The sequence below is a fragment of the Ciconia boyciana genome, chromosome 1, assembly GCF_034638445.1.
Source record: "Ciconia boyciana chromosome 1, ASM3463844v1, whole genome shotgun sequence".
NCBI classification, from domain to species: domain Eukaryota; kingdom Metazoa; phylum Chordata; class Aves; order Ciconiiformes; family Ciconiidae; genus Ciconia; species Ciconia boyciana.
In genome coordinates, this window is record NC_132934.1 from 71,728,857 (window position 1) to 71,756,575 (window position 27,719).

General features: G+C 38.4%; 1 protein-coding gene across 1 annotated transcript in view; it reads right to left on the reverse strand.

The window, feature by feature from the left end:
* Positions 1-10,241, reverse strand: part of SLC15A5 (solute carrier family 15 member 5) — a 35,123-nt gene extending 24,882 nt beyond the window's left edge. The window contains exons 1-3 of the mRNA XM_072879210.1: positions 9,872-10,241; positions 7,846-8,068; positions 1,834-2,003 (exon numbers count right to left, since the gene is read on the reverse strand). Of these exons, the coding sequence (XP_072735311.1) occupies positions 1,834-2,003; positions 7,846-8,068; positions 9,872-10,241 (763 nt within the window). The remainder of the gene's footprint in view (positions 1-1,833; positions 2,004-7,845; positions 8,069-9,871) is intronic.
* Positions 10,242-27,719: the final 17,478 nt, after the last annotated feature.

A 27,719-nucleotide genomic window follows, 5' to 3' on the forward strand; every position in this document is an offset into this window, starting at 1 on the left:
ATAGATATTAAACTGCAACTTCCAGAAGGCAATTTCCCTTCTCCTTTATACTTCAGTCCTTGGCTGTAATGTTCTGCTACTTTGACCTTGATCTAATCATGAATATCTATGCTACTTAATTACAATAAAAAGCCTACATTGCACCCTAGATGGTAGATAGACATTTTTTCCTCATCTCTGGTCACCTGCCAGTCCTCAAAATTATAGCAGTGGGAAGAAATGCAAATTAAGTCCATGCTTGACAGCTAAACATAATTGAATGCATGATCCGTATTTGAAGAGTTATCTTAAAATAAAAAAAAAGCAGCATATATAAAAATCATGTAAGGTCACCTATGGATTTGAATTACACTTCTGAAGAATTTCCCATTTCATCATCTCACTGGAAGGTACAAGGTATATTATCTTTTCTTTTGACCAAGGAGATAAAAAACTTTGCAGATATTACTGTAGAGATTGCCATTCTGCAAAGACTTGGAAAATATATGATAAATCAAACAACACTCAAAGGGAAAAACATTTGATTAAAAAAAATTCTTTAGTTTTGTTGATGGCCAAGATAGACATAATCCACAAATTTATGTTATTCCACTTAGAATTAAACTAGTTAGATGATAAACTACAGATTTAGTCCATATGAAATGGTCCAGCTCAGGGGTGGATACTAATGAAACTTTTTACCTTCTCAGGTTGTAAAACCTGTAGTGAGCCCCAGTGAGGCAGACAGCTAGCTTCTTAGCGAGAGAATGGTGGCTAATTTGATGCTAGTCTTTGCAGGCCTCAGTTGCATATCATCATGACCTTTTTGGAGCATTGTGGAGGGGACGCATTTCTTTGGCTCTACTTGTTTTGAAAAAACCTCTCTAGTGACATCCTCACTATGATATTCCCAGGCACTTGATTTATGCATTCATTCCCTCACTCCTAATAAGTTTTTGCTTAGATTATATTTATAACAAAAAGACTGAAATAACAACTTGCTTTCAGTTTCTGGGTTTTATTGAAAAAAAGAATAGCAAGGTTTGGGCACTTACACCCTTATTCAAGTCACCTAGGCTCCACTGACATTTCTGTGCTTGGTCAGTGGTGAGGGGTAGTTGCCATCAATGGATTTTGAAGAGCTCATGTACTAACTAGTGAGGTCACAGAAGTGTAAGAACTTCTTCTGTTTTAAAATATCTCCACAGTCAGCACAGTCAGGAACTATTTAGAGTTATTCAGTATTTCTAGTTATTTTCAAATGTGTAAAAACACTTGATGTTGTATAAGCAAGCACATTGAAATAACAGTAAGCATCAGACATTCTGCAAGATAAAGGCATTATATAACAACTTCGCTACTAGTGCATATTCCTGTTTAGCCGACTAGCCACACTGCTTGGCTGCTGAGGTGAAAGTTCAGGCAAAGCAATGGAGCACACTTAAGAGAGAAAACACAAGTGTGCTTGGTGCCTTAGCACAGGTCAGTCTGCTTCAACTGACCAAAACACATTGGGCATAGGTTGAACCAAACATGATAAAATAAAATCCACCAGCAGCATGCATATGATACCTCTTTCTGCACAAGCAAATGCTTCAACACGGCTTGACGTGACAGAAAATGTACATAAGTTTACCAGACTGCTTTCCACTTTTTCAGCTTATCCAGAATCACCAGGTCTATGTTTACAGAGGATGGATATTGCCTCTTACACATAGACCTTGTAGAGCTAAAACTCAAGTATCTCCAACCAAACAGGGCAGTGTTGTGGAAGAACTTGTTTACATATGCAAGTTGGTCTCTTCTGTGAAAATAATCTCTAAAGATATTTCCCAAGATATAGTTGCCTCTTACCTGTTTTGGGTTTGTAAATCATTTCACCACGCACCATGTGAATTGTGATCATAGCCATAAGCACGGACACAAAGGGGATAAGAAAACCAAGGTTCCTGGCCACAGACTGCTGGATATAAGAAATGCTGACAAAGACAACTGCTGAATTTAAGTTAATCAGCCAATAAAACCTAGTACACACAGACAAAAGAGAGAAGAGTGGAGAGACTGAATAATATAAGGTCTTTACAGAAGATTAAAACATTACATTAAAGGCATGGTAAGTATAGTAAGCATAGACAGCATCGGTACCATGCACACATTGACACAGCAATTAACATCAAACTTCACTTGGATGTCTCAGCTCCAAGAGGTTTATGATTAAAGTAACTGTACCAAGGCAGTAGAGCTGAACAAATTATCAATCTAGTACTGGAAATATTCTTGTGGATCAGACTAATTAAATGCATCAACATTTACCATTTACACATTTAATATCTGAACACATAAGTTTTGTGTATGCAGTATCATTAAATCACATACTTTAAGCTTAAGAGATAAATGTCTTAATGCCACCATCCCTTGTTTAAGAAATACTAGAATTTGATTTCTCAGAAGGGATGACTTTACCATTAGTTGCAAGGCTCAGCTTGAATTTTTGTTGGCTTCTGGAAACATCTTGATAAAGAGGTTCCCCAACATAATTTGCTCTGAGACTGCCTTTGGCAGTAGAGGTGCTTCCCAAGTAAGTGCTAAGCCCTTCCTATGCACAGAAGATATTCAAATGAAAATCGCATATTCTTGGAAGCAGATGGCATACCACTAGTGATGGGCCTACTGCAGTTTGGAACCCCTGACAATAGCACAATAAATATGCTTTAAGGAATTACAAGGATAGCAAAAGGCAACCCCAAAAAGTAAAAAAATGCCAAACCAATGCACTTCCCTGATAGGATGCAAAAGGATAACTACTTACTTTCTTTATCCTCGCAAACATGTTTATATCTGCACAGTTAGGAGTATATTGTCACCACACTTTTTTCCTTGGATTCTGACTCCTACATAACACATTAAATCATGAGTTCTTATAAATTCTGCTTTTTCAAGAAGTTAGTTAACTGTATAGCCATTTATTCAAGTGAAACAAAATGTACTGCTTATTCTTCTATTGCATAGCCCTCTTCTCACAACATGACTGACCAATTTTTACTCTACCATTCACAATTACAAGTGTTTCAGTTATAACTCCTCTAAGTTCTTTTAAATTCTAAGGTGCTCTCCTTACACTGTTTTTCAGGCCACTTGTGTTGTCTTTTGCTTTCAGCAGAGCTTTAACCAAGGTTTCCCTTAAAACATAACTCTCACACAAAACAGGAGTTGAGGCTACAGAGCAGCCTCGATGAATATTCAGCATCTCAGAGTAGAAGGATCAGATTTAGGGAGGACCTGCTTTGTGGAGTCACAGTTTCCAAAAATACAAGGATCAGTATGGTACTTCATTTGAAGAGTCAGAGTCAGTCATTCAGCAATTTTTGCTTCAGATTTGACTCTGGCTTGCAGACTTAGCCTTTGAAATTTTAAGTTAAGAATTTTAACTTTGACTAAACTTTCAAGTTCCAAGTTGGCTTTGAAGACACCTGTATTTTAAACAAAGAAGAGGGATTAATAATGGAGTAGTACTACCTCAATATATCACAGATTACATTTTGTAAGCACCGGCAAGAGGAGATTCCTTCACCTTTGCTGGAACCTTAGCAAAATGGTTTCATTTAAAGGTGAAATATACATTGATACATAATTATACAGCTTAATACATATTGCTTGAGGAAGCAAAGCTTGCTTTCTTGTCTGGTGCCACTTCTGCCTCATGTATGCTATTTGGACTTGAGTATTTATGTCTCCTAATTCATCTAGAATTACCTTCTCAACAATAAAAGAAAAATCTTAACATGTTGTAGAAGAGCAGTTACCCCTCAACAATCCAAATCCCAAACTTTCCAGCTTGATCCCTCCTTAACTGCAAATGAGCGGGTAGGGCAGGAGTGAGGTATCTGCCTACCATTGCAGCTCCCTGTATCAGCAATCACAGCAAGATGTTTTGAGCTGAAAATCCTAAGAGGGGGTTGCAAGTCTCTCTTGACACCTAGGAGACTTCCTTAACCCCATTTCATTAATTTAAAATGACTTCTAGGTGGCCTGCCATAATTGCCAAGAAAAAACACAGTCATATTGCAAGTTACAGTATTGAAGTGCCTGCTGTACTCCTTCCACTTGTTCTGACATTGCCCATTACATCTCATCTAGCTAGTGCCAAGAAAGCAAAACCTTTATCATGTCAGAAGCATGGACCTTGATAATGCTACTCAGGTCTGTTCAGTTACAAAGACAACACTCTCTCACCCTGCTAAGGGATGGGAGATGACCACAGGATGCCTACTGCTGCAGTCATCTGCAGCAGTAGGCATGGGAACATGCTTATGCAGCTTGCCTCACAGGACCCAGGGCAAGTGGCAGGAGAAAAATGACGTACTCCATCAGGGCAAACTCAGTGCTGCCGAGAGCCACACAACAGCAGCTCTCCTGGAACCAGCAAGGACATGCACAGCAGTAAGCTCTCCTGCTTCACACATTTCTCTGAAGTCACACCAAAACATGTCTGAGGTTCCAAAGCAATTACTGTTTGGATATTTTAATATCCAAATATCCAATTAATTTCCTTTAAGTAATTTACTTTTTCAGATGATACTTATCAGAATCATGGGCTTTTCCCCTCTGCTGAAAGCAGTCTCTAGGCACTTTGGAATTCTGTTATTCTGTGATGACGGTATAGTTGGAAGGATTTTGTACATAGACATGTTGACCCCTGTTCGACTAAAGCTTTTTAAAAAAATACAGTTACACAACTGGTTCAGCTAGAACTTATGTAGAATTTTTGAAATGATTCCTAACTGACAATTTTTAAGTTGGATGTTTCAGTGGCTGTTTTCCAAACTTTCTGAAGAAGTGTGCCTGGGCTACCTGAAGTCCTGACAGTCTTCATGACTCTATGACTGTTTCACTGAAAGTAGGAACCTCCAAAGAAAACCCCTGAGTACAGGAGAGTGCTTTTGGTTTTCACCACTGTATAGCAAAGTACTGTAAGACTGAAATGTAAAGCTCCTGTCCTCTTGCAGAAATGAGAAGAAAAAAACAAACCAACGTGTTTTCACAGTCCCTGTGGACCAAACAAGAAAGATAAACTAACCTCAATGCACACATCAGAATTTTGGGATTTGCTCACACCATACTGACAGCAGCAGATCAGAACCCACACAAACAGAAACACATCTTGCTAGCTCTCTACCACAGCTATCTAATATTGCAATATTTGGACTTGCATTACATAAAGTGTCTCAGAGATCCCAGTAGGGCACAGCTGAATTAGTTAACTATGTCAAACTGAATATCATGTCCAACTTCACAGGGAACAGCTCGTTCCTGGAGCTTCAGCACTCTGAGGTCTCCTCACAATGAGAGCCAAATGCCAGCTTCGGAGGTTCATTTCAAGAATGCAGTCCAGATACAAACCTAAATGTTGTTGTGGCACGCCCATAAAAACCTAATAAACTTGTTATAGCATTTTACAGAAATGTACTCATTGTGATTTTAAAGAAGTCACAGCCACGTGACTTCTTATTTAGAAGTATTGTTTATGTTTATACAGTGTTCAAAAAGTTTGTACTTAGTGTAATAATTGAGATGAACCTGCTGAATGAAACAACCTGAGATCACATGAAATATATGAAAATATTCTAAAATTGACCTTTTGTCACTTTTTGAATTAATTTTGAAGACTTAGTAGATTTCTGATCACTTGACATATTATTTGCTTTTATTTTTTAAGCATGCCTAGTTCTCACAATTTAAGTTTTGATTTATCCAAACTGAGACCCAGATATTCCATGTATGGACCAGTATCCAAGTATATATGTTTCTGTACTATAGCTTTGTAGGAGGAGGTACATTTTTTCAGAATCACTATGGAGTTCTCTGCAAAAACAAAGTGGGGAGAAAAAAAACCCAAAGGGGGAGAAAAACATTTTTAAAAGTCAAAATAAAGTGTGTCCAGGATAACAGCAGAAACTGATCTGCAGTATAGGGAAAGAAAAATTACGAAGGGGGAAGAGAGAGAAGGGGGAAGAGAGAGAAGGGGGAAGAGAGAGAAGGGGGAATCTTCTTCAAGGAATAAATTAGACAACAGGTAATTACAAGGTCTTTTAACCCAATCTTTAACCCAATAATTCTGATTGTTTACATAGAACTTGGCTAAGAACACAGACTCTCACTCACCAAGAGTATGCAACCATCTCATTTTATATTATTTTAAAATTCAAACCTTGAATTTTACCAAAAAGCACCTTGGTAGGTGCTTGTCACCTACCAAGAGAAAAGGATTATATTCTGAGAGGTTTTAATGAGATTAAGAATGCTAAGAATGAAGCCCCCATTTTTTAAATCTTGAGATTGCAATCAAATAACCCCTCGTTGGATGCCACTGCAAAAATTATTAAATTTTTTTTAATCGCACATGTGCTTTTCTTGATACTTCCGAAGTCCCAAGAACTGACCCATTTGGATTCCCCCCAAGGAACTTTTTATTCGTATAATGTCTCCTTTGTAATCAACAGTGAGAAATGTCACTTTGATTAAACACAATTCTGAATGGCTAAGACCACAGTACAATAAATTCTCCAGAGCTATCTTTCAGAACAACTGATTGCTCTCCAGTCTTAATCCCCCAGAGTCTTATTTAATCAAAATGATGTTGCTAATTAAGGATTAAAACTAAGAATAGAGTAAAAAGGCAGGATTTTTTTTTCTTCTTTCCTATGCGCAGGTCAAGGAGGCAGAATCTGCTCTAAGGAACTAAACAGTCTCATCCACCTTTGCTAAAGCTGCCTTATTCATTGAAGTTTGGATTCAATTCAAAACTCTTTGATATAAACATAATTGGAGGAAAAAAGACTAGCCAGGAAAGCCATTTCCAAAGAAAGAGAGAGCTGATTCACTAAGATCTTCATTGATTCTTCAGCACTGCATTGTCAATATGCAAATGTGCTCAGTTTTAATTTTAATAACTGTGCATGTACAGGGAAAAAAAAGAGAGAAGAGGGCAGTTTAGTACTTATTTCACCCTGCCTCAAAGCAGGAATCTGGAGGTTCCCACTGTAACTTCTTTGATCCTTACTCGACAGTTTAACCAGAAGGTACAGGTGAATTTACGTAGCACTCCACTCTGTACAGTGCTACAGAAGCGGTAAATGAAGGCAAACATATCATAAAAAATGACCTCTCTGACACACTGAGAGACACAAATAGTTAATATGAACAAATATGGAATTTTAAGACCCATTTTAGGAGCAATTTCTACTCAAAGTTTTCTTAAAAACTTTAAAATATTCAAACCGATACACAAGTGTCAAGTGTTTTATCTGATGCCAAAACTTCACAGCAACAGAGCTGAAACAATACAGCAGATCCCTACCACTGAGCTTAGCAGTTAGAGACTACTAGCAATCCCTAGTTTCAACAAATTAGCAGACTCTAATGCTGCCTGTCATTGCTAAATATTTACTCTGATGTAAGTTCTAATATATCATTAAATTTTGCCACTGTTAGTTAGGGAGTAACAGCAAAATATCCTAAAGAGATAGCCACGCTAAAGGTAGAAAACCAAATGGAATATGTTGTTCTAACAGCAACTAGGCTATCAAGTCTATGAGCATTTGGGCAAATCAGTTCATACTAATTCTGACTGAAGACTTCTGTAGGAGGCCAAAATAGATTATCACCTACTGGTCCTAGCAAAAGGAAAAATTTAGGAGAAGTTTTTACAGAAATTCTTGGAAAGTCTTCCAAAATCTAAATGTTTTGCAGTTAAAAACAAAACATGACACCCACCATTTGTGGAATCTGCCTTGTAAGTCAGCAGTGAATTTCAAGGCAATGCTCTATCATTCCCAATAGATATTTAGCTGACATTAAGTTACTAACCAGTTGAAAAAAGAAAGAAGTTCCTTCGGTCCACAGTCCTCAAGGTTGTATGCACTTAACGGACAAACTATAGCTCTTATGCCTCCTATTCCCAGACTAGCTGTGAGTAGTGCAAAGTAGAATACTATTTTCTGCTCCCTTTTGGTTAGCGTATGAAGAATATGTCGTCTGTCAATGTAAATATCTTCAAAGGGGAATGCCACAACAGGTAATAGGGCTGTGCCTGGAAATGGAAAGAAAGTTGTCATTTGAAATGGATTAGAATCAGACTGATGAATAAGCTTTTTTTTTAAGCATTTATGTTGAAAAGACAGATGAAAAAAAAATCAAAGATACACAACAGAGGAGGGCAAAGAGGGAGAGTCTTAATTCTGTAGAGAGGCAGAACCTTTTTGGAAGTTGCTATATATAGTAAAGCAAGACCACTAAGGGCCTCCAAGAGAGCAACCTTCCTCTGAAATGCTTGTAGGGATTCAGGTTCTTCAATCAACTGAAGAGTTCACTCTGGAAACACAGCTCCTCTCACTGCCCTTCCCCATTGCCTGCGCATAGAGGGCAGTAGCTCTCCACTTGCCAGAGGGCACCAGTTAAAACACGTAACTTCACCTAATGAACGACTGATCAACAACAAAAAAACCCCAAACCACCCCATGGTGGAGCGTAGCCTTTTTTGCATCTTCTCTAAACCCCAGAATTGTAATGAGAATCATAATTTAATAAATAAATTCTCAAAACTTTTGTGGAAATTTTTTTTTTTCTGCTGCAGCTTCATGGAAAATACATGCAGAAACTTTACCTATAGAATTACTGCCATGAATTGCATTTACCACCTCTATTCTGCAAAGCAAGTCTTTCAGATTTAATCAGCTACAGATTCTACAAGTTATAGTTGGAGACTAAACTGAAAATATATTGATGTGTCAACAAAACCAACATTAGCCATGACTAAGACTACGACTGTGCATCAAACCCTAATACGTCAGGAATGTTTAATGATCTATCTCAAAAAAAAAAGTTCTGGTTAAAACAATACCCAAATACATAAAATTCTGTTTGTGTCACCAGTCTTCGACTTTAAGATATGCATTGAAAGGACAAGTGGCAGAAGGAGACTCCAAACCAGAAGTCCATTGGAGAAACAGTGGAACATAATAGCAATCATTTTTCCAGGCTGCTTGCACAATGGTTTTGCAATCAGCTCAAGAATGTTTCAGGAATGACTCTGATTTTTTCCTTACTTTGTTGCATGTCTAAATAACAACGTGGCTAGCTATTGCAGAAATCAGACTTGTTTACACTCAACAACTGGCCCAAGTAAAACATATTTCTATCTGCTTGGTTTAAGTTGACAGAATAACCACCAGCTGTGAGATGCACTAATTGCTACAGAACAGTTATATTAGTTTGAACAGTGTTTTTATGTAAAAGATCTCCAGAATAACATGTGGGCAAGATTCAGAATGTGCTAACAGAAAGCAGGCTCTCAATACAGGTATTAGGATACAGCCTCTCTATTTAAGGTAGTTTGCTCATGCTGGTATGTGCTTAAATACATCTTTCCCTCTTGCCCAAATACAAGTCATATACCTTTACCTACAATAAAATCTTATTACCAACAGTGGGGAAACAGTTTCCAAATTCCCTCTCAAACTATCTCTCTGACTAAAGCTTTGCATTTGCCCCAAATGCTAATAACTGTAGATGCTTGTTAAAGGGACCAGTTTTAAGAGCTGAGCATCCGTGTTCTGAATAGCTAAGCCACTTTAGAGGAGTCAAGTTTGTCCACCAACTATCCACAAGATGCACATGAAAATGTTCCTTAGTCTTGTTCAAAGCACTGCCTCACAAAACGTACATAGGCAAAAATACCACAGTGCATTTTGTAGAGGAGAAATTAAGTAATTAGCTGTTAGAGAAGGTGGCCACGAGGTTGGAGAAAATTATTAGATTTCAAACACAATGCTCAATAATGGATTTCTGCAACAGAATTACTAAAATATGAAATGGTCACCAGGGTGTCACCTACCTAGGAAGTGTAGAAACATGCAGATGCACACAAGCTTGATCCTCCCCACAAGGCATTGGGCAAGCCAGCCAGCCAGTACTGGCGTCAACATGGAGGTGCCTACAAAGCACATATTGACAATAGCTGCCTGGTAGTTGCGATAGCCAAGTTTGACAGTGCAGAAGAGGATCATGTTGCAGACAATGCCAAAGAATGTGAATCGCTCACACAGCTCCACCAGCAGCACACAAATAGCCTCTTGGAGCTTCTTCTCAGATTGAGATAGGTTTCCAGCATGGTTGCTTCTCCCAGGTAACAGTCTTTGCTCCTTATCAGCCGTGTGGTACAAAAGCAGCTTCTCTTGCATATCTCTCCTGTCTGCACCCGGCATGCTTGTCTTTTTTTGAGTACAACTGAGTAGACCAGCTTAAGTTACAGGTATACTTCTGTTCTCCTCCACTGTAATTAGCAAACTGGTAAGACTCTGGCTTTGAATTCCACACTTCACTACTACAATTTCTTAGGGCACCTGTCACTTTTCTGACATTACATATAGGATCAAAGAGTATAAAAAAAAAATCAGAGAGCTATATCAACATTCCAATTTAGCAACACTCAGGAACTCAATCTGTTTATTTAATTAATCCATTTGGGGGTGAACAAGATTTTTCCCCAGAATTATATTACCTATTAAATTATGTGAATCCAATACAGTATGTGCAAGTCTATCTGTACATTAAAGATAAAGGTTTAAATACACAGGAAAGCTAACAATTTCAGCAGAATTCAAATAATAGATCAAGAAAATAATTCGGTTAAAATAATCTGATACTTTAATTAGGCAACAAGTGAAAAACTCCAAGTAGAGATAAAGAGAAGGATTTTTTTTTTTTTAAAGGTTAACAATATCTAATCATTATTACATTTCTTATTATTTTTGGTTGAAATTCAGATAAAGTTAATTATAAAAATAAGTAATGCTACTACATTTAAGTTAGAAAAGCAAATTTTAAAAGAAAGTAAGTTGAATGCATTAGCAAAGAAAAACAAGCAATCCAAAAGCAACCTAAACCAGAACTGTTTCTCTAGCCAGATATTGCACCATAGCTACAATGCATCATAAGGGGCAGGGGCACAGATGATGCGTTTTCTCATATCAACCAAAAGCAATCACCAGCTTGAAAAGAAATTAGGAAGAGCCAAACTTTCATAATGCTCCTGCTACCTTATCCACAGAGAAGTTTGCAGATTTCCCAGATCAGTCTCTCCATTTTATGAAGCTCATTAAGATCACTAACACCTGTTCAAAATACTCCTCCAACTAAGAAGGAGAAGCATTCTGCATTTATTTTGCACAAATGCAAATGCATACACATGTTACAAGGCAGTGGTAAATCAGGCCTGCTTCTCTAAATAGAGCCCTCAATGCCTCTGATGGCATTTTTTTGAGACATAGGCTCTGCTGTTTGTTTCCAACTGTCCATATAACTACTCAAATTTTACCTCTTCAGATCTATTTAGTATATGAGAACTCCTTCATCCCAAAACAGATGCACAACAGTATATAACCAGTATGGATAAACATAGGTTCCAAGATTACCTCCAGAAAAAAAAATATCTCTGAATGTTGCTGTCAAGTTTTGGTTTACTTTCCTGGCTTGTTTCTAAAGCAACTGTGATTCACACACAAAGCTTAGAAGCTCTGAAGCTTAAATTTAAGTAGCAATAGATTGCTCCCTAAAATAATTCTGAAATATATTTTTTTTAATCTAGTACAAGTCTAAAGCAAGAACTCAGACACCAAAGAACTTATAGTTTTCAGAGACGTTCAGTTAGGGATGAAAACAGCTGTGACTTGTAGCATGCCAAGAACTATTTGTCTTCTGATCTATGATAGCTAAAATGATCTTCATTTGGATGAACTAACCAGAGAAATCCAAACTAGAAATCACTTGTAACTCAGATTAGCTTCTCCATCAAAGCCTAATGAAGCCAATCCCAAATCAAAACAGGAGAGACAATAGTTTTTTGACTAAAAGGCACATATATCTTCTGTTGCATGAAGCTACTCTTATCTAACTGTTCATGAAGAAAATTATCTTTTCTTTTTTTTAAGGAAATATGACCCTATTTTACAATCAGATAGAAAACATCAGGATAAATGCACTCTTGCTCCTATAGACATTTCAATGTAAAATAGTCTCTTTCCTACAAATTATTTTTCTTAAAAGAGTGCAAAGTTTACCTGTTCTCATGGGTCCTAGTAATTCAAAGTGAATCATATCATGGGAACTGGTAGAGACAGCCGGGTTACTAGCTGGGATGGCTGTATCTTAGTCCTCATGTGGTTTCATTTACCCTAATTTTGGGTTACAAGGTAGGGAAAAGAAATAATTGACTGAGCCTTATAAATGCCATAGAAAGCAGGAGGTGGGTGATTTTCATTGTTACTTTTGAATTGCCTTTGCATGTGACTAATATGGGTGTGGTGGTTATGATAGTCACAGATCACAATCAGTACATGAGTTAACATGCTCAATGGTAAAAGAATATACAACTTCATGTAACAATATGATCTTTATTGGTTTATTTTTTTAATCACTCTGCATCAATTATAAGTGGTCTATCTAATTACTTGACATGGTTTTAGTTGAATTCTAGTTGAATCACCTTGCATTCACTTGGTTTATTCTTAAATACACAAGGTAGTACAACTGCATAATGCCTGATGAAAAACTCTATTATTTGTATTAACATATGTAGAGCTTTATATATACTGAAGCAGCTAGAAACTAGCTGGACCAAATAACTGCTATTTCAAAAACCAGCCCTTTTTCTGGCAGTACCTCTGTCTGCCAGTAAGGACTTTGTATATTCTTTTAAACAAATCTTTAAAGGATAGCTCTCAAAATTGGGCAGTCAGATCTTGGAGAGAGGTTTATAAAAATACTTCCTCTAACATGGCAGTGTCAGCTCACTAGAGGTCCGGCCATTAATAAAAGTCTTGCTATTTGATAGCCTATCAACCAAGGCAGAAGGTTACTTCTACCCATACTGAAGCCTATAAATTAGCATTAGGCAATGAATTAAGTTGGACAGGTTGGAACTGAAATTTTCTCCTAATTTTCTCTGACAAGTGACAGTTGTTGTTAGTGTTTTTATCATAGGAGTAGGTTATTGAAATTCAAGAGGCAGAACTTCAGTGTCCAGCACAACAGTTCCTCTGGCTAAAAGGCAGTAGTGGCTCTAGACCTCTGTTTATGTTCTAGAAGGGTCAGTCTCTCTAATGTTTTAGCAAATTTAATTCAGCTTTACTCTTACTCTTTTAAAAAATGTGTGAGAGATGTTATCCTTCATCATAGCAGCAGCTGTGGTTCCTGCTAAGTATCTGGGAGGGAAGCATAATTGACATGTGCAACACAACAATTTTGACACTGTAAATAAAAAATTACAAGGGTCAAATCTTTCTAGTTAGCACGAGGATTCCCATTAACTTGCATGGGTTGAGAAGTTGGCTCAATGACCACTGGCCTGAGGACTGCAATTTCAAAGATGTTAGAAAGGCAGAGCAAAAGCTCTGGGGGAGAGCATTGCCAAACAGGGGCAAACACACCTGGGGTTTGCTGCCTGATGGTGTAAACACTGGTCCAAGGTGGTAGGTTGAGCAGACAGCCACAGCAAAGAAACACAGCTCAAAGCTGTATGACAGAAAGAGAGAAAGCAGGAAGATGCTGCAAAGACAAGTTTGGAGGAATGCTTCTGGCACCAAATGTCTTGCTACAGCTCCCGGTGACTAGAAGAATTACAAGGCTAGTGACAGAAAAAAGAGATGTGGTAAAAGCACAGGCTAAGACTAGACTTCATGCTTTTCAGAATCACCACTTTACTTCTCTTAAGCATATTAGAAATGGTCAATATAACACACAATAGCAGTTACCAGCCCAAGTTTGATCCCTGCAGGATGTCCTTCACCAAAGGTAGCTACCCATCGCTTTCTGCAGGTACTGCTCATGCCTGCTTCTGTCTAGGGCAATGTGTGGCCTCAGAGAAAGGGTCAGGCACTCTGATATTAGGTATATCCTTCTCTCTTTTTTCTCTTCCCTGCAGTTACATCTATAGTAGGGGAAAAATCAACAAATGCAAATTACAAGTCTTTTGAGGCATAAAAAACAAGTGCTGGAAGCCATGGTTTTGTACAGGTTGGAGATGACCTGCCACTTGTGAATGTGCTTCACAGGACTTCAAAATGGTTGTGAGGACAGAGTTTAATTGTAGAAGGGGTAAAGCAGAGGTTCATATTCAAAAAAACAGATTTAACTTCCAATATGAACTTTCTTTGTCTTTTTCTGTCACCTTTTTTTCTTCTTTTTTTTATCTTTAGATGTCACTTCAGACAATGTCTTTTTTCCTATGTCCTATATCCTATTTCATGGGGTAGTAATGGAACTTCTTCTATTTAAAATCTTACCTCAGACAACCATTTTAGCGATTTCTGCACTGCCTATCAGTGCAGTATCAGAGTACTCTGCCTGCTGTGCAGATAGCCTTGAATCAGATCTGGGATAGAATATGATGGTGCTTCTTTTGGAGTTCACAGCATTTGAAACCTGTATCTGATGCTTCTGAAGAACCTCATCAGCATCAGTAAAAATGCTGACTAATATTTATCTGACTACATACCAGAAGAACAAATACACACAAAACCCAAGTGCTCTGTAAATAATGTAAAAGGTCAATTAAGAAACTGAAATGTAGTCCTCAGGAGGTTGAGAAACTTTCTTAGTGAAATCTGCTAGATTAGGAAATCTACTCAAATAAAATTGTTTTATATTTTAGAAAGATCTATTAAACGTTATAAAAGTACACTTTGAAGGCTGAAAAATAGCATCTATGAAATAATCAGTTATTAAAATTACTGATTATATGAGAAATTCTCTGGGAAGTTCTGGGACTATGGTACCATATCATGTTTGAATAATTTTGTTCTCCCTTTGGTGAGTATTCTTGCAAAACTTTCCACACTTTAGCCAGATGTAACCAGGAACCTTAGCCCAGTTCTGTCTTGCTGCAGGACAGATGTAACGCCTGTCTTGTTCCATGGCAACTTTTGTCTGTGAAAGTGCAAGATCAGGGTGAGACTTTTAATGTAGGGAAAAGCTGTATTTTAACAAGTATATTTGTTTATTTTTCCTTGTGTAGTCATAATTAAAAATGATGTGGGAAAGCCATTTTCTTCTTTATCCTGCCAAAAGGTAACCCACCAACAATCAAATCCCTCTTTCAAGAATGCCCAGGAGGTCCCTGTGGAGAGTGCAGACAGGACCTCTTCTGCAAAAAGCTTTCTTTTCTCTGCTTGTCCTACGACAGACTGGTGTAGCCATTTCTCCCAGAATCCTACTTTTTCCCCAGTGTACTTTTTTTCCCTCTCTTTCTCCTGTTCAAGCAGGGAGCATGGCTAATGCACAGAACTGACAGGAAGCAAAACTTCCATAGCTTTTTCCACAGTACCTAAGCAAGTGCAAGTACAAGTACAAGACATGGACATACTGGAGCGAGTCCAGTGAAGGGCCATGAGAATGATGAGGGGACTGAAGCATGTGTCTTGCGAGGAGAGGCTGAGAGAGCTGGGATGGTTCAGCCTGAAGAAGAGAAGGCTCAGGGGGGAATCTTACTAATGCATATAAATACCTGAACAGAGGGTGAAAAGAGGATGGAGTCAGGCTCTTTTCAGTGGTGCCCAGTTACAGGACAAGAGGTAACGGACACAAACTGAAACACAGGAAACTCAGTTTAAACACACATAAAAACTTCTGGGGTCGTCAAACACCAGAAGAGGTTGCCCAGAGAGGTTTGGGAGTCTCCATCCTTGGAGATATTCAAAACCCGACTGGACACAGTGCTGAGCAACATGCTATAGGTGACTCTGCTTTGAGCAGGTGGGGACGACTAGGCAAGTGCCAGAAATGCCTTCCAACCTCAACCATTCTGTGATTCGGAGCAGCAACATCAAATACTTTGCTAAAGCAGAATCTAAGCAAGAAGATGATAGAGGAAAAAAAAATAGTTTCTTGCCCAGTTGCTGGGTATGCCCTCTATGAGTGAGAAAGGTTTGCTAATTTACTTTTATAATTTTTTTTCAGGGAGATGGTTTTAAAATTGCTGATCCTCAAATCTTTGCTATAAATGAGAATTATTTTGGCATTATTACCCTGTTCCTTCAAACTGCACATATTTTATTTTGCAGATTTTGTTCAAACATATACAATTATCTATGCTAAGCAGTTTTTCATATGTTCTAAGGCTCTTGTCTTATTGCACCTCGTTGACGGTTTTATAATTCAGGAGTAATTGAATTGCAATTATTTTTCATGATGCATGGTATGGTTTTATATCATGTTGTTGGCAGATATTCTTTATGATGTTGTTTGGTCTAATAGGAAAATTAGATGTAGCTCTATCATATAGAAAGATGGGGTTTTTGTGTCATGTTATAGTTTGTAGATGGCACTTGGGATATTTTCTTTTGACATATATATTTTTAGGTACAGACTGAAATGAGATTCTAAAGCAGGGTTCACAGTTGAGACAATATTATCCGTACATCCAAGATGATTTCAACTATTCTCCCATAGTGACAGTTCATTTATATTCTAGTCCATTTAGTAGACTGGTTAGTATTCTAAAACACAATATATAAGTACTATGTGATGGTGGAGTTTCTGCTCTAAATTCATCCCTGATCCAACGTAACTTGTTTCAGAGAAGCCATGAAAAGATGTCAGCATCTTTTTTAGAAGCAAATATTCATCAGAACAAGGGATTGACAGTAGATCTCCCACCTCACTGAAGAGCTTTCCAACCACTGCAGTGCCCGGATAGTCTCTTAATCTCTCCTGCTGGAGCTGTAACACATTGTGTAAAGCTTTATGAGCTGCAGGGAAGCTGACTTTGTAACCTAGAGATTAGGGCTGCTCTCTTGGAATTTGGGGAGAGGCAAATTCAAGGCTCTATGTCAATGAATAGTTAATTATGTCTACAACATAGATAGTCCTCAACAGACAGGACTGAGAAAACACTATCTGAGAAAAGCACAGTTTGGCACATTGGATGTAGGAGAATGGTAGAAAATGAAAGCTGAATGCTAGAGCAGGCAGAGCATCCTTTTACAAAGGGAAAAGAAATACTTGAAAGTTTTCAGTTTTGCCCACAAAATAGTGTTTGGGATCTCACAAATTTTCATGGGATGGGTCAATGGTCATATGAAACCCAGATCGTCTGTCCATATGAAATTCTCACAAAGAGATGATTGCATAAAAGTTGATAACAGAAAGTTTCAGATAGCCATCTTGAAACCTTTTTTATTCCCCTCATCTGTTCATACACATTTCAGCCTTGTAAACTGGTACAGGAAAGAATGTAACATAACTTTATTTATTCAGCTGCAAACATGAATGTCCTCAAGCTGAGAAATGTGTGAGTTACTACAGACCCTGTCTACAGTACCTCATGTGGCTTTGTTGAGGGAGAAACTGGCAGAATTGAAAATGCTTCTCCTTGTAATGGCCAATATTTTCTTATTAAAATTGTTTTTTTAAATGGAGTTGGCAGTCTTTATGAAAGGTGTCAGTGTTGCCAGCAGGTCAAGGGAGGTGATCCTCCCACTCTGCTCAGTACTGATGAGGGCATGTCTGGAGTACTGGGTACAATGTCCTCCATTGTCAGCAATTTGCCTAAAATGAGTGAAACTGAAGTTACACTCCTAATCTGGGGGTATGTACAGTAGAACTGTTTCAAAATTAACTCTTATTCGTGCAGTAAAGACAGGTTGAAATTTTGTACCAAGCATGATCCAAACACAGATTTTTTTTGCTAAGGGTTTCAGGATACATCTTCTTGATGTGGATCTGAACTGAAACCATGAGTCTGAACAGGTCTGGGCAAGTTTGGATCCTGATGTGATCTCCCAAGTGCAGGCACTTCTTTAAGCTTTCTCTTATGTTTGACATTTAATGTAGAAGCCACATGCTTCTTCTAAAGTGAAAGCCAACATGCTGCTGCTTTTTTTGTCTGGCACACAACTGCGTCAGGGCCTCTATGTCACCTGGATTTAACTACTGTAATAACCTTTGACTGATGTCCCAGCACACCAAATTAGCAAATTACAAGTAGAACAAAAATGCTACTGCTAGGACCTAATCCAGCATAAGGAAGGGTAAATATGTAGCTGCAGTTGTACTTTTAATTATGGAAATAAGAAACCAAAGGTCTCTTGGGATACTACATAATATATAAGTACAATCCAGGTTGAGCTCTTACTTTATTTTCTCCGGTCTTTTGAAACCTTTGTGAAGAAAAATGAGCCTGAATAAGAATTCTAGATCTAAAACCCCTGGGAATGAGGCTCATCCCTAATTTGAAATAGGCAGGTCAATAGGAGTTTCTCTCTTGCTGAGGAGGATTGTATCATGTTACTTCCACGTGTTTAGATGTAGATGTATACGCATCCTAATAATCAGCCTTCGTTCTGCTTGCCTTCTCCCTGTATGGCATAGTGAGGTCACAGAAGTGACTAAAGGCCACCCTCATCATATGGCTGTTTGAAGCATATTGGTTTGCAGACACTCATGTACATATTTTGTTCCAATCAGCTCTTCTGAGTTCTGATTTTCAAATGCAGATGACAAACACTCACTATTTTAGTAATAATTCTGGGGAATTCCATGCACAGCTTCTGAAAGCACACTCTGTGTGCAGCAGCAGGTCACATAAATGGCTTGCTTTAGTTTCCAAGGAAGTTAGCTGGTGTTTGGGATAGCACAACATATCCAGTCAGTGGCATGAGCCATAAACTCTCCATCTTCTATTCCTTGTTGTTCCTTTTCCCAGTACTCTTGTACCAGAGTCTGAGAAAGGGGCTGCACAGAGGCTTAGCTCTCACCATATCTGCCTCTAGGATTTTTACAGCCTCCATGTTAGTCCAGTAGCACACAGGAACCTTAGCAAAAGGCAGAATCCTTGGTGCCAATAGGAGTCTCGATGCAAGAATGGTTTGTCTTATCAGACGTGCTCAGCACCTCCAGTCTTCACATCAATCCGCAAAAGCTACGGTTGCCTAGTGCCCATGGAAAGGCATGGGATGTACTCGGACAGCAATCTTCTGGCACCAATGCCTCCGGATTTCAACACAACCCAACTCATCAGCTGATTGCTTATGAGTTTCACTAATGCTGTACTAAAATGCATCTAGTACTTTCTTCCTACGGTCCTTCAAAGAGATGCAATGGAGAGGTTGAGTACACTGTATGCAGGCAAAAACAGAAGGAAACCTTGGATTAACTCATTTTATCTCTGGTTTTCATTAGTTAGCTGGAGTAAAGCATGGTTTTAAACCACTGTGCAGCTTATCATAAAGCACCCCGAGTTGTCTTTTAATATGATAAGGCATCATGTATGCTACTGATTTATTACTGGAGACAAGACAGATTAGTGGCTGTTACATTTTATAAGTGATTTAGCTATCATTTCAAACAAAGCATGCTTTTTTAATTAAAAACAGTTCAGTTCCTTGTTTTAAAAAGATCAATACATAGAAAAAGGAGAGGGACACCAGATATCAAGTTAGTAGAGAGTGAAAATAGTACGTTGCTATAAAAAAAAAAAAAAAAACCAACTTAAGGACTCGGCTAAAGAATCATTATTGCAGAAGCATGATTTTAAAGGCCCACTGACACTCTCAGTAGAGGGTGCTTAGCTCTGACAAGAAGGTGCTTTTGAAAATCAATGGACATTATGAGACTCAGAGTATGTTCAACGGCTTGCACTGATGACGTGTGAGAGTAAGGAAATACATTTTGTTAACGTGTAAGTGTGTGCAGCATCTATATTTAATTCCTCTGGATGTCTTGCCATTGAACATGGCAGGTAAAAAAAAACCCTGATAATTAACTTCAACCTGAACATAGTGGATTAACTCTTTCAACTTCAGCTATTGTTTAACCTGACTGATTTTGACTGAAACAGATTAAAGAAGGCTCACATGATCCTTTCCACTGATGGAATTGGTGGCTGCTGTGATGTCTGTCCCAGGGTAGTGATGTCAAAGGTTTATGTCAGCTGCAAAGGTTTACGAAGGGAAGGTTTGTCCATGCCGCAAATGCTGAGATCAATACATTGTGTAACTTTGTAGCAGGCTGTAACTTCTGGGCCTCTGCTATTTGATGACTTGAATATACTTTTTCCTGACTACTTATGGCAGTTTAAGGACATCACTGAATTTCCAAAAGTATAGTTACTCCCACCTAAATTCCAGTCTATAAGATCTGATTTTGTATTTGGAAATATTGTTTTCAATTCCTGCTTAAAAAATATACTACAACCATCAATGGCTGTTACACCCGCTATTCAGCGCTCACGCAGAATGCTTGTCATGTTCAATACAAAAACCACCTACAGCATCTGTCTGTGCAGTCTTCAAAGCACGGAAGCAATTTAAGAGGATGAAAACCAGAATAATTATTATTAACTTTGTTTATATTTGATACAACTTTAAGATTAGGAGTTGTTGGTTTTTAAACACTGGACTTTAAATTTCACTCTTAATTGCTGGTGTGTGAATTTCAGGACAGAAATACAATTGCTTACACAGTATTTAAAAATAATCCTCCCCCCTTTTGAGATGTGCAATATACTGCATTTTGAAAAATTCATTTTTTCAGAGGTGCGCTTGAATGTGCGATTCCAAAACAATATAATCAGACCAAATAGCTTTATCAAAGATAGCAATTCAAAGCTTTTAGTGCAAATGCATCACAAATACTTACACTTAGAAATTCTCTTTGTAAGATTGTGTTTACAGACTCTGCCACAATAAGTAAAAGAACAAAAATATCTTTGATGATTTAGCAGAGAAAAAGGTAGTACTGAAAAAGAGATGAGAAAGAATGGGATGCAAGACACTATTGAAAAATAATTGATACTGTTACAGGAAGAAAGGCTAAACTCAAAAAGAAAGACAGAGAGGGAATAATAATGAAATAAATTTGGTATTAGGTGCTCACATTTTACAATTAGATATATAAGTGTTTGCACATCAGTAAAGTTTTGTCACATTCGTATTACACATTGACCTAAAACCACATTTGAGTTTCTCAGCTTTCCTCCCTATTGCTTTCTCTTTGACAGACTTTTTGAAGATCTTAGATATGAAATCTCTTAGTGAGACATACATCAAGTAATTATATTTGTGGTAGAAGAGATGAAGGTGGAGGAATGCAAACCAGGTTTTGGTTATCACACCAGGATCTGACAGGGAAAGAAAAGCAAAGGGACACCCTAATTTCCTCACCCAGTTCCTCTGGCCCAGTTGGAATGGTGAAGGAGAAGCCTAGGTGCCAAGCGATGTACACGGGGACCACACAGGCTACACCATTTAACAATGATACAGCCATATCACCAAAATGCTTGCCTTTCTCCATGTGTAAGAGTGGGCATCAATTCTGGAGGGAAGACCTCAGGTTATAATAGAAAAAAGTCTGGAAGTGGCCCAACAAATCAGTCTGCACACATGTAAAAGGAACCGATACCTCACCATCTTGCAAACAGAGCTTTAGTAAAGATTATATTTAGTTTTTACTACAACAGTATTTCTCTATCTGCTATACACAATTCCCTTCAGTCCCCTTTCCCAAACAAAACACCACAAACATACTTGAGAGAACAATAAGACTTTAAGACAAGTACTTTAAAAATAGTAATTGTTAAACTTCAGATGACCTGTGCATATCTGTTCAGTCTTTTTTTTTTTTTCCTCCTGGATTGTGAATAGTCTTTAATTAAAAAATAAAATTTGTTAATAATCTCAAAGCACAAGGTGGATTTACTCTGGGGATAATTGCCATGAAATGAGAGTTTCTGTAAACCTCAGCTTTACTTTTTGCAGAGTGTGGAAAGGGTGGAGTGGATGAAGTAGAGGAGTAGGGCTACAGACTACTACTGACTCCAAGTACTATGCTAAGGAAATCAGGTTGGCTTCCACTTTTTCCTTCCAGTCACCACCCTTTTTCTTTTGCTATAATTTCCACCCCATCCTCTCTGTTCCTCCACCCTGCTGATATTTTTACTTATCTCCAGTTTAACCTGGCCCTTATTTACTTTTTTCTATCCCTGCAAACTCTTATTCTTCCTCTGCAAAGAGCAGCAGGAACTGAAACTTCTGTATCATTATTCCTCTCCAGTCTGTTCCCAAACTCCTTTTTCTTACCACTACCTTTTTCTTCATTCTCCCTTTCTACAGTTTTGGTGCCTTTTCTTTGAGAGGAATGGAGATGCAAAGAAAGATGTAAAAAAACATCTGTTTTTTTTCACCAGAAGCTGGTGAAAATTTACTTTTCTTAGAATATGCCAGTTCTTTAAAAATTGAACAATTACACTACATGGGTCCAGATTAGCAAAAATCTGGCAGATTCATGCTTGTCAGGCCAGACTCGTGCAAGACTTGCCTGCCTTGCTGTCCACCACTCCCATGGAGGCCTGTTGGCTGGACTGCCTTCAAGTCAAGAGTGACAGATGCTCCAGAGCCTACACCTCTTTAATCATCTACCAGGGCTGGGATCCTCAGGCCAACAGCTGGACTTTGGAACAGCTGGAACACACCAGCATGGGCGCTTCCACTGATGAGAACTTTAAAATGTTGGGGTCTTCTTCCAAAGTTGCCACAATTTTGAAATACTGACTAACTCTATGAAGTTGAAGTTCTTTTTTTCTTTTTTTTTTAACCCTCTCCACAGTGCAAGCTGGATGGAGTCTGGTTGGGACAGTGGGGAAATGGAGTTTTCCTCCTCCGTGTTCCAGTGCCCAGAGCCCCAGCAGCTTCTGATGGCCAAAAGCACTAAAACCAGCAAAAATGTATGTAGTTACTGCCTGCAGTCTGGCACACACTTAGGAGCAGGGAGGGGATGGAGTATGCTCTGTGCAAAGGGAATCTTCTGAAGATGCTGGTGCTACAAATCCAACAATCCTTCCAGGGCATACAAAACTGAGATTTCAGAGGAATATACAGTTACTAAATACAGACAGATATTTAGCATATTTGGCAAGAGTTTCAAGGGATGAGGAAGGCACCTTTGGTTCCAGTGGCTTTCCATAATTTCAAGTTCACATTTCATGGAAGACTTGCAATGAGTTTATGTCTCCCAGATTACCATATCTCACTCTATCAAAATAAACAGGGAATTCGGATCGGTTCTTACATTTACTTATGGTTGATACAGCACATAACTTGGTCTGCCTCCTTCCAAGAGAAAAGAATCATGCTTCCTGCTGAAAAAAATGGCAGGGAGATGTTTAATATGATTGCAACTAACTGTTAATATTCAGGCAGCTGATGGAAGAAAAAATAGCATAGTTATATAGTCCCACTGCAGAGATGTTACATTTGTAAGATAACCTCCCAACACAGTGCTTGCAGCTCATGTTTGTTCACATACTTCAGAGGAATGTTTTCTAATCAGCCAGAGAAGTTTACAGTGTTGTGTTGAGTTGACATCAGTTGAAATCAGGTCAGCAAGCAAGAGATCCATCATGAAAACAGCTGTATAGCACTTGTGTGCGCTGTGCAAGTGGCCGCTGCTTCCAGTTTGGTGATGAAATCATGATACATATTTTTCACAGTGAAAGATTTCGGCAGTCACACAAGCATGCTTTCATGGACTTGTAAAATCCTGAGCAGATCTAAGCTTGAATATTAAGTTTTAAAACTTCTTTCTTCTCATAGTCCAATGTGTTTCACCTCTGGATTTTGCAGGTAACCCTCAGTAGGTCTGGCAGAGTTTGCCCTTCTCTGCAAGAGAAAATGGAATATACCAACCACGAGTAGGTAGGATTTCAAGTCTTTGGCATTGAATAAGGGAAAGAGTTAGGTTTCAGAATACATGTATGAAAGTAGCCATTAATATATTTGCTATGATATATAGTAGTGTGTTTAAAATGCAACTTATCAGAGCACCAACTGTTTTTCAACAACTTATTTGTGAATTTTAAAGTGTGAATGCGTATCCAGAGGCTCAACCTGATAGTCTTCAAGAGTCTCAATTTTCACAGGATGTCTCTAACTAGTCACTTTTGAAAACACTGTCTGTTGTTAATTAAGTCTGGCACGTTTCTGTCAGATAGGCAGGGAATGTTATTTGCCACACTAGAGATGGGTCATTTATGATACAGAGAATTTGTGGCCCCCTTGCAAATCAACAGCAGGACCAAATATAGAAATGAAGAATCCTAAATAAGATCAGAGGAGAGACTAGGATCCTAAATAATGACTCTACTTACATAAGGATGAAATCAAAGCCATTCCAAATTTAACATGGGAGGGGAAAAAATAAATAGCCTTTTCAAAATATCCAACAGTGTGACAATCAGATCATGGGCTTGACGTGTGGGGCACACCGTTTAAAGCCCTTCTGTCACTGGTACTGAGCATTATGTTGATGTCTCTCTTGTTGGGAGAATAACTTCTGTCCTGAACCCACACAATTTTTCCAGGTAGAAGTTCTCTAAATTGCTCTGCCTTGCAAAAAGGCAATTAATTTAAGTGAATCTGATTTTTCCAAAATCAGGCATTAAAATAAGCCTCACCCAGCTGTAATCCTTATCAGAAACCCTTGGCAAGAATTGTTTTTCACTGCCTATTTGAAATCAGAAAACAAATACTATACTCCAAATATTGCAAGATATTTAGCAATTTTTTACAATGGCACAGACTTCCATTCGGTTCTCAGGAGCGGCTTCATTACATGGTGACACTGTGACTTCCGATAGTTAGCAGACATAAAATGTTCTTATTCTGCACAAGAGTTGGATTCTGAGAAATTCTTCTGAACTCAGTGGTAAGGCTGCTGATGCTCCTGCCAGAAACCTTATATTTTCCTGCCTCAGTGAAATATTTTTGCCACACTCTTGTCACTGTTAATGATATTTAATATAGCCCATAATGTGCTACCATTATCCTTGGCCACAGGAAAACATGGTTTGCACCTGAAGCTGCTCACAGTCTTTCTGATTTGGGTCTTATCTGCACTCAAGACCTCTTCCAGCATAACATTTTGGTTGCCTTTTTTCTTTTAGCTGTTACTGAAACACCAATAAAAACTTCAGCGTGCAACACAGTAGAAAATCACCACAGATAGCTCCCCTCGCTATACAGGGACGACTGCATGACTGAATGCTGTTTTACAGGGCTGTAACAACAACCAATGGGTTGTATTACTCTAACTACGGTGGTATATTTAAAGTGGCACAATTTTGGAGCACAGACAAGGCCTTATTTACCACTTGAGGTATAACAGCTGCATAAAAAATTATATTCCATAGATAAATCATCCCAGGATGGTGGCAAAATACTCCATTTAGCATCTCTCTGTGCCAGTAAGAGACCCAACACAGCTTCAGACACCTGCTAATGGAAAACAGAGAGGATGCTTATTTTTATTACCTTCAAAGTTTTTTGATACTAAGCTTGGTATTTATCAGGAATTACTGATTTTATTTCCCCTGTGGAAATTTAAACTTTGCTAAAAAACAAAGAGAAAGATTTTCCAGTGTTTTCCTGATTTTTCAACAAGCTGCGATACGGAGCTTGTGTATTCCCTAATCCAAACCTGTGCTGATCATATCTCAGGAGACATTATTATGGAAAGAAATATCGAGCTACATTGTCCCCACTCAGTGTGCATTTTGTGCCACAGAGCGACAGGGTACTTGTCACCTGGCTGCTGCTCCCAGGTAGGTCCCATATGCAGTCAAGTTCCCAGAGTAAATACTAACCTCCTAAAGCTGCGGTAGTGTCTATCATTTGGGAACAGCTGGAGTATTATAGGATCTGTTCATTTTCCTTTTTTTTTTTCCAAAATTCAAAGAGGATGTTGGGACTTCCTAGAGATCCAGCTTTCTTTTATCTACCATCTGTCCCACCAGCTAGTTACTTAAGCAGGTAAGGCTTAAGAAAATACTGCCCAATTATTATTATTTTTTTTGAAAGTAGGTTAGACTATATTCTGTTTTGCACAACACAATAAAGTGAGCTACAATCACATGCCACATTGGAGAACATAATTTAGCTCTACACTTCCTCATTTTTAACTCTTTATGTCTTCAGGCTATTCGGTACCTGTTTGTAAGTACACAGCTTATGTGTGAGAAGGAGAAATAAGTGGAACCAAATTAATATTGCTGCTAGTTACAGAACTTCATCATGGAAGGACTCCACAGCAAGCAAGTGCATGGCAGGGGCACGTATTCTTACTGGCTGTGAACACGTTCTGTACAACTCACACAAACCCTACCAAACCAGCAGAAGGGATTTTTTTCATTTCTGATACATTGAATATTGCTTCCAGATCATAAGTATTCAGCTGATCTCCCACTGAAAAGTTCCATGCTTCCATCGAGCAGGAGTTTGCCACATGCACCGTGTCCCCTTCTGTACCTGGATGGGGGCAGCCGGGCCACTGAGGAAGAGACCAACACAGATTTCTTGAACCCCACGGGACACCACCACACCATTTCCAACTGGGCAGCACACCCAGAAGCTAGTACAACATGCGAGCTTCCTACTAATACAAGGCTTCAAAGTGAGATATACCTTCAGAAAGTGAGGCTAATAAGCAAAATTACTGTGTTACTACAGCTTTGTTAAAGTTTTAGCTCACTATACTTTTCTAGTCAGCTGAGTCCTTCCACTTCAGCTGATAGCAAGGATCTAGTGCAACTCTAGCCTTGAGACAGAAAGATACTGACCAGACAGTGAAAAGATATCAGCCTCAGCAAACCTGCAGATACTATGGTTCACTGACTATCTATATTGCATTCATACAGCTCTCGTCATAAGAAATATGCTGGGTGAGTTCAGGGATAGGTTAACCTGCCATTGATTTATAAACTAATTTTTTTTTTTTTTTTTTGCATGAAACATTTTCTAGAAAAGTGTCTGGTTTTATTTTTTAAAGCAGTTCTGAAGTAAGCTAAATATCAAAGAAAGCTGTCAAATACCCAGTAATGTGATTCTTTCTTCTCTTTTTTTTTTTTTTTTTTAACAGAATGGGAAGAAATAAGTTCTCCAATAAATCCCCATTCGGTGTTTCTAAATGCTGGTCAGGACAAGCCCTCTCCAGGAGTTTAAATTCCTGTAGTCCATTCAGCCTTCTGCCTGGTGGCTGCAGCTACCAACAAAGCCTTATTTAATGAGTGCCAATTGTGACAGTACATTTTGCAATGCTGAAGGACCAAAGGGCGCACAACTTGCTCTGAGAAAAATGCCTCGTCTCAACTGGGGAGAGTGTGAAGCAAAAAAAACCGCAACAAAAAAACAACCAGTATTAAGGAACTTCTGCCTGATAAAGACTCAAAAATATTTTAAACCTCATTAGAAAAATAGTTTGCCTATTTCTCCTGTTTCATACACTGCACAGGCAATGAACACATATGCTGTCACATTCATATTTTACGGGCTCTTTTCTTCCCCCAAACCTTCGTACCTCAGATTTGAACTTTAAACTTGTGACAGTGTTATGTTCATTAGAATAAGAATCACTTGCTATTTCCATTGCAAAGCTCCCCCCCAGAGGTTATCTTAGCTGTTTTATAAATCATATCAGGAGAAAAGCTGGCATAAAGGTTGACAGCTCACTCTAGATAATCATTTCCCCTTCTCTTAAGTGACTTTAAGGAGAAAGGAGTGTGTAGCTTGCCAGTTCAGTTTTTAGTGGTCAAGCATCCACATCTAACCACCACCAACACAGTGACTAAATTAGCTTTTAAGCATTTTACTGAAATGCAGGAAAATCACAGTCCTGCTCAGAAGGAGAAAGAGACTCAA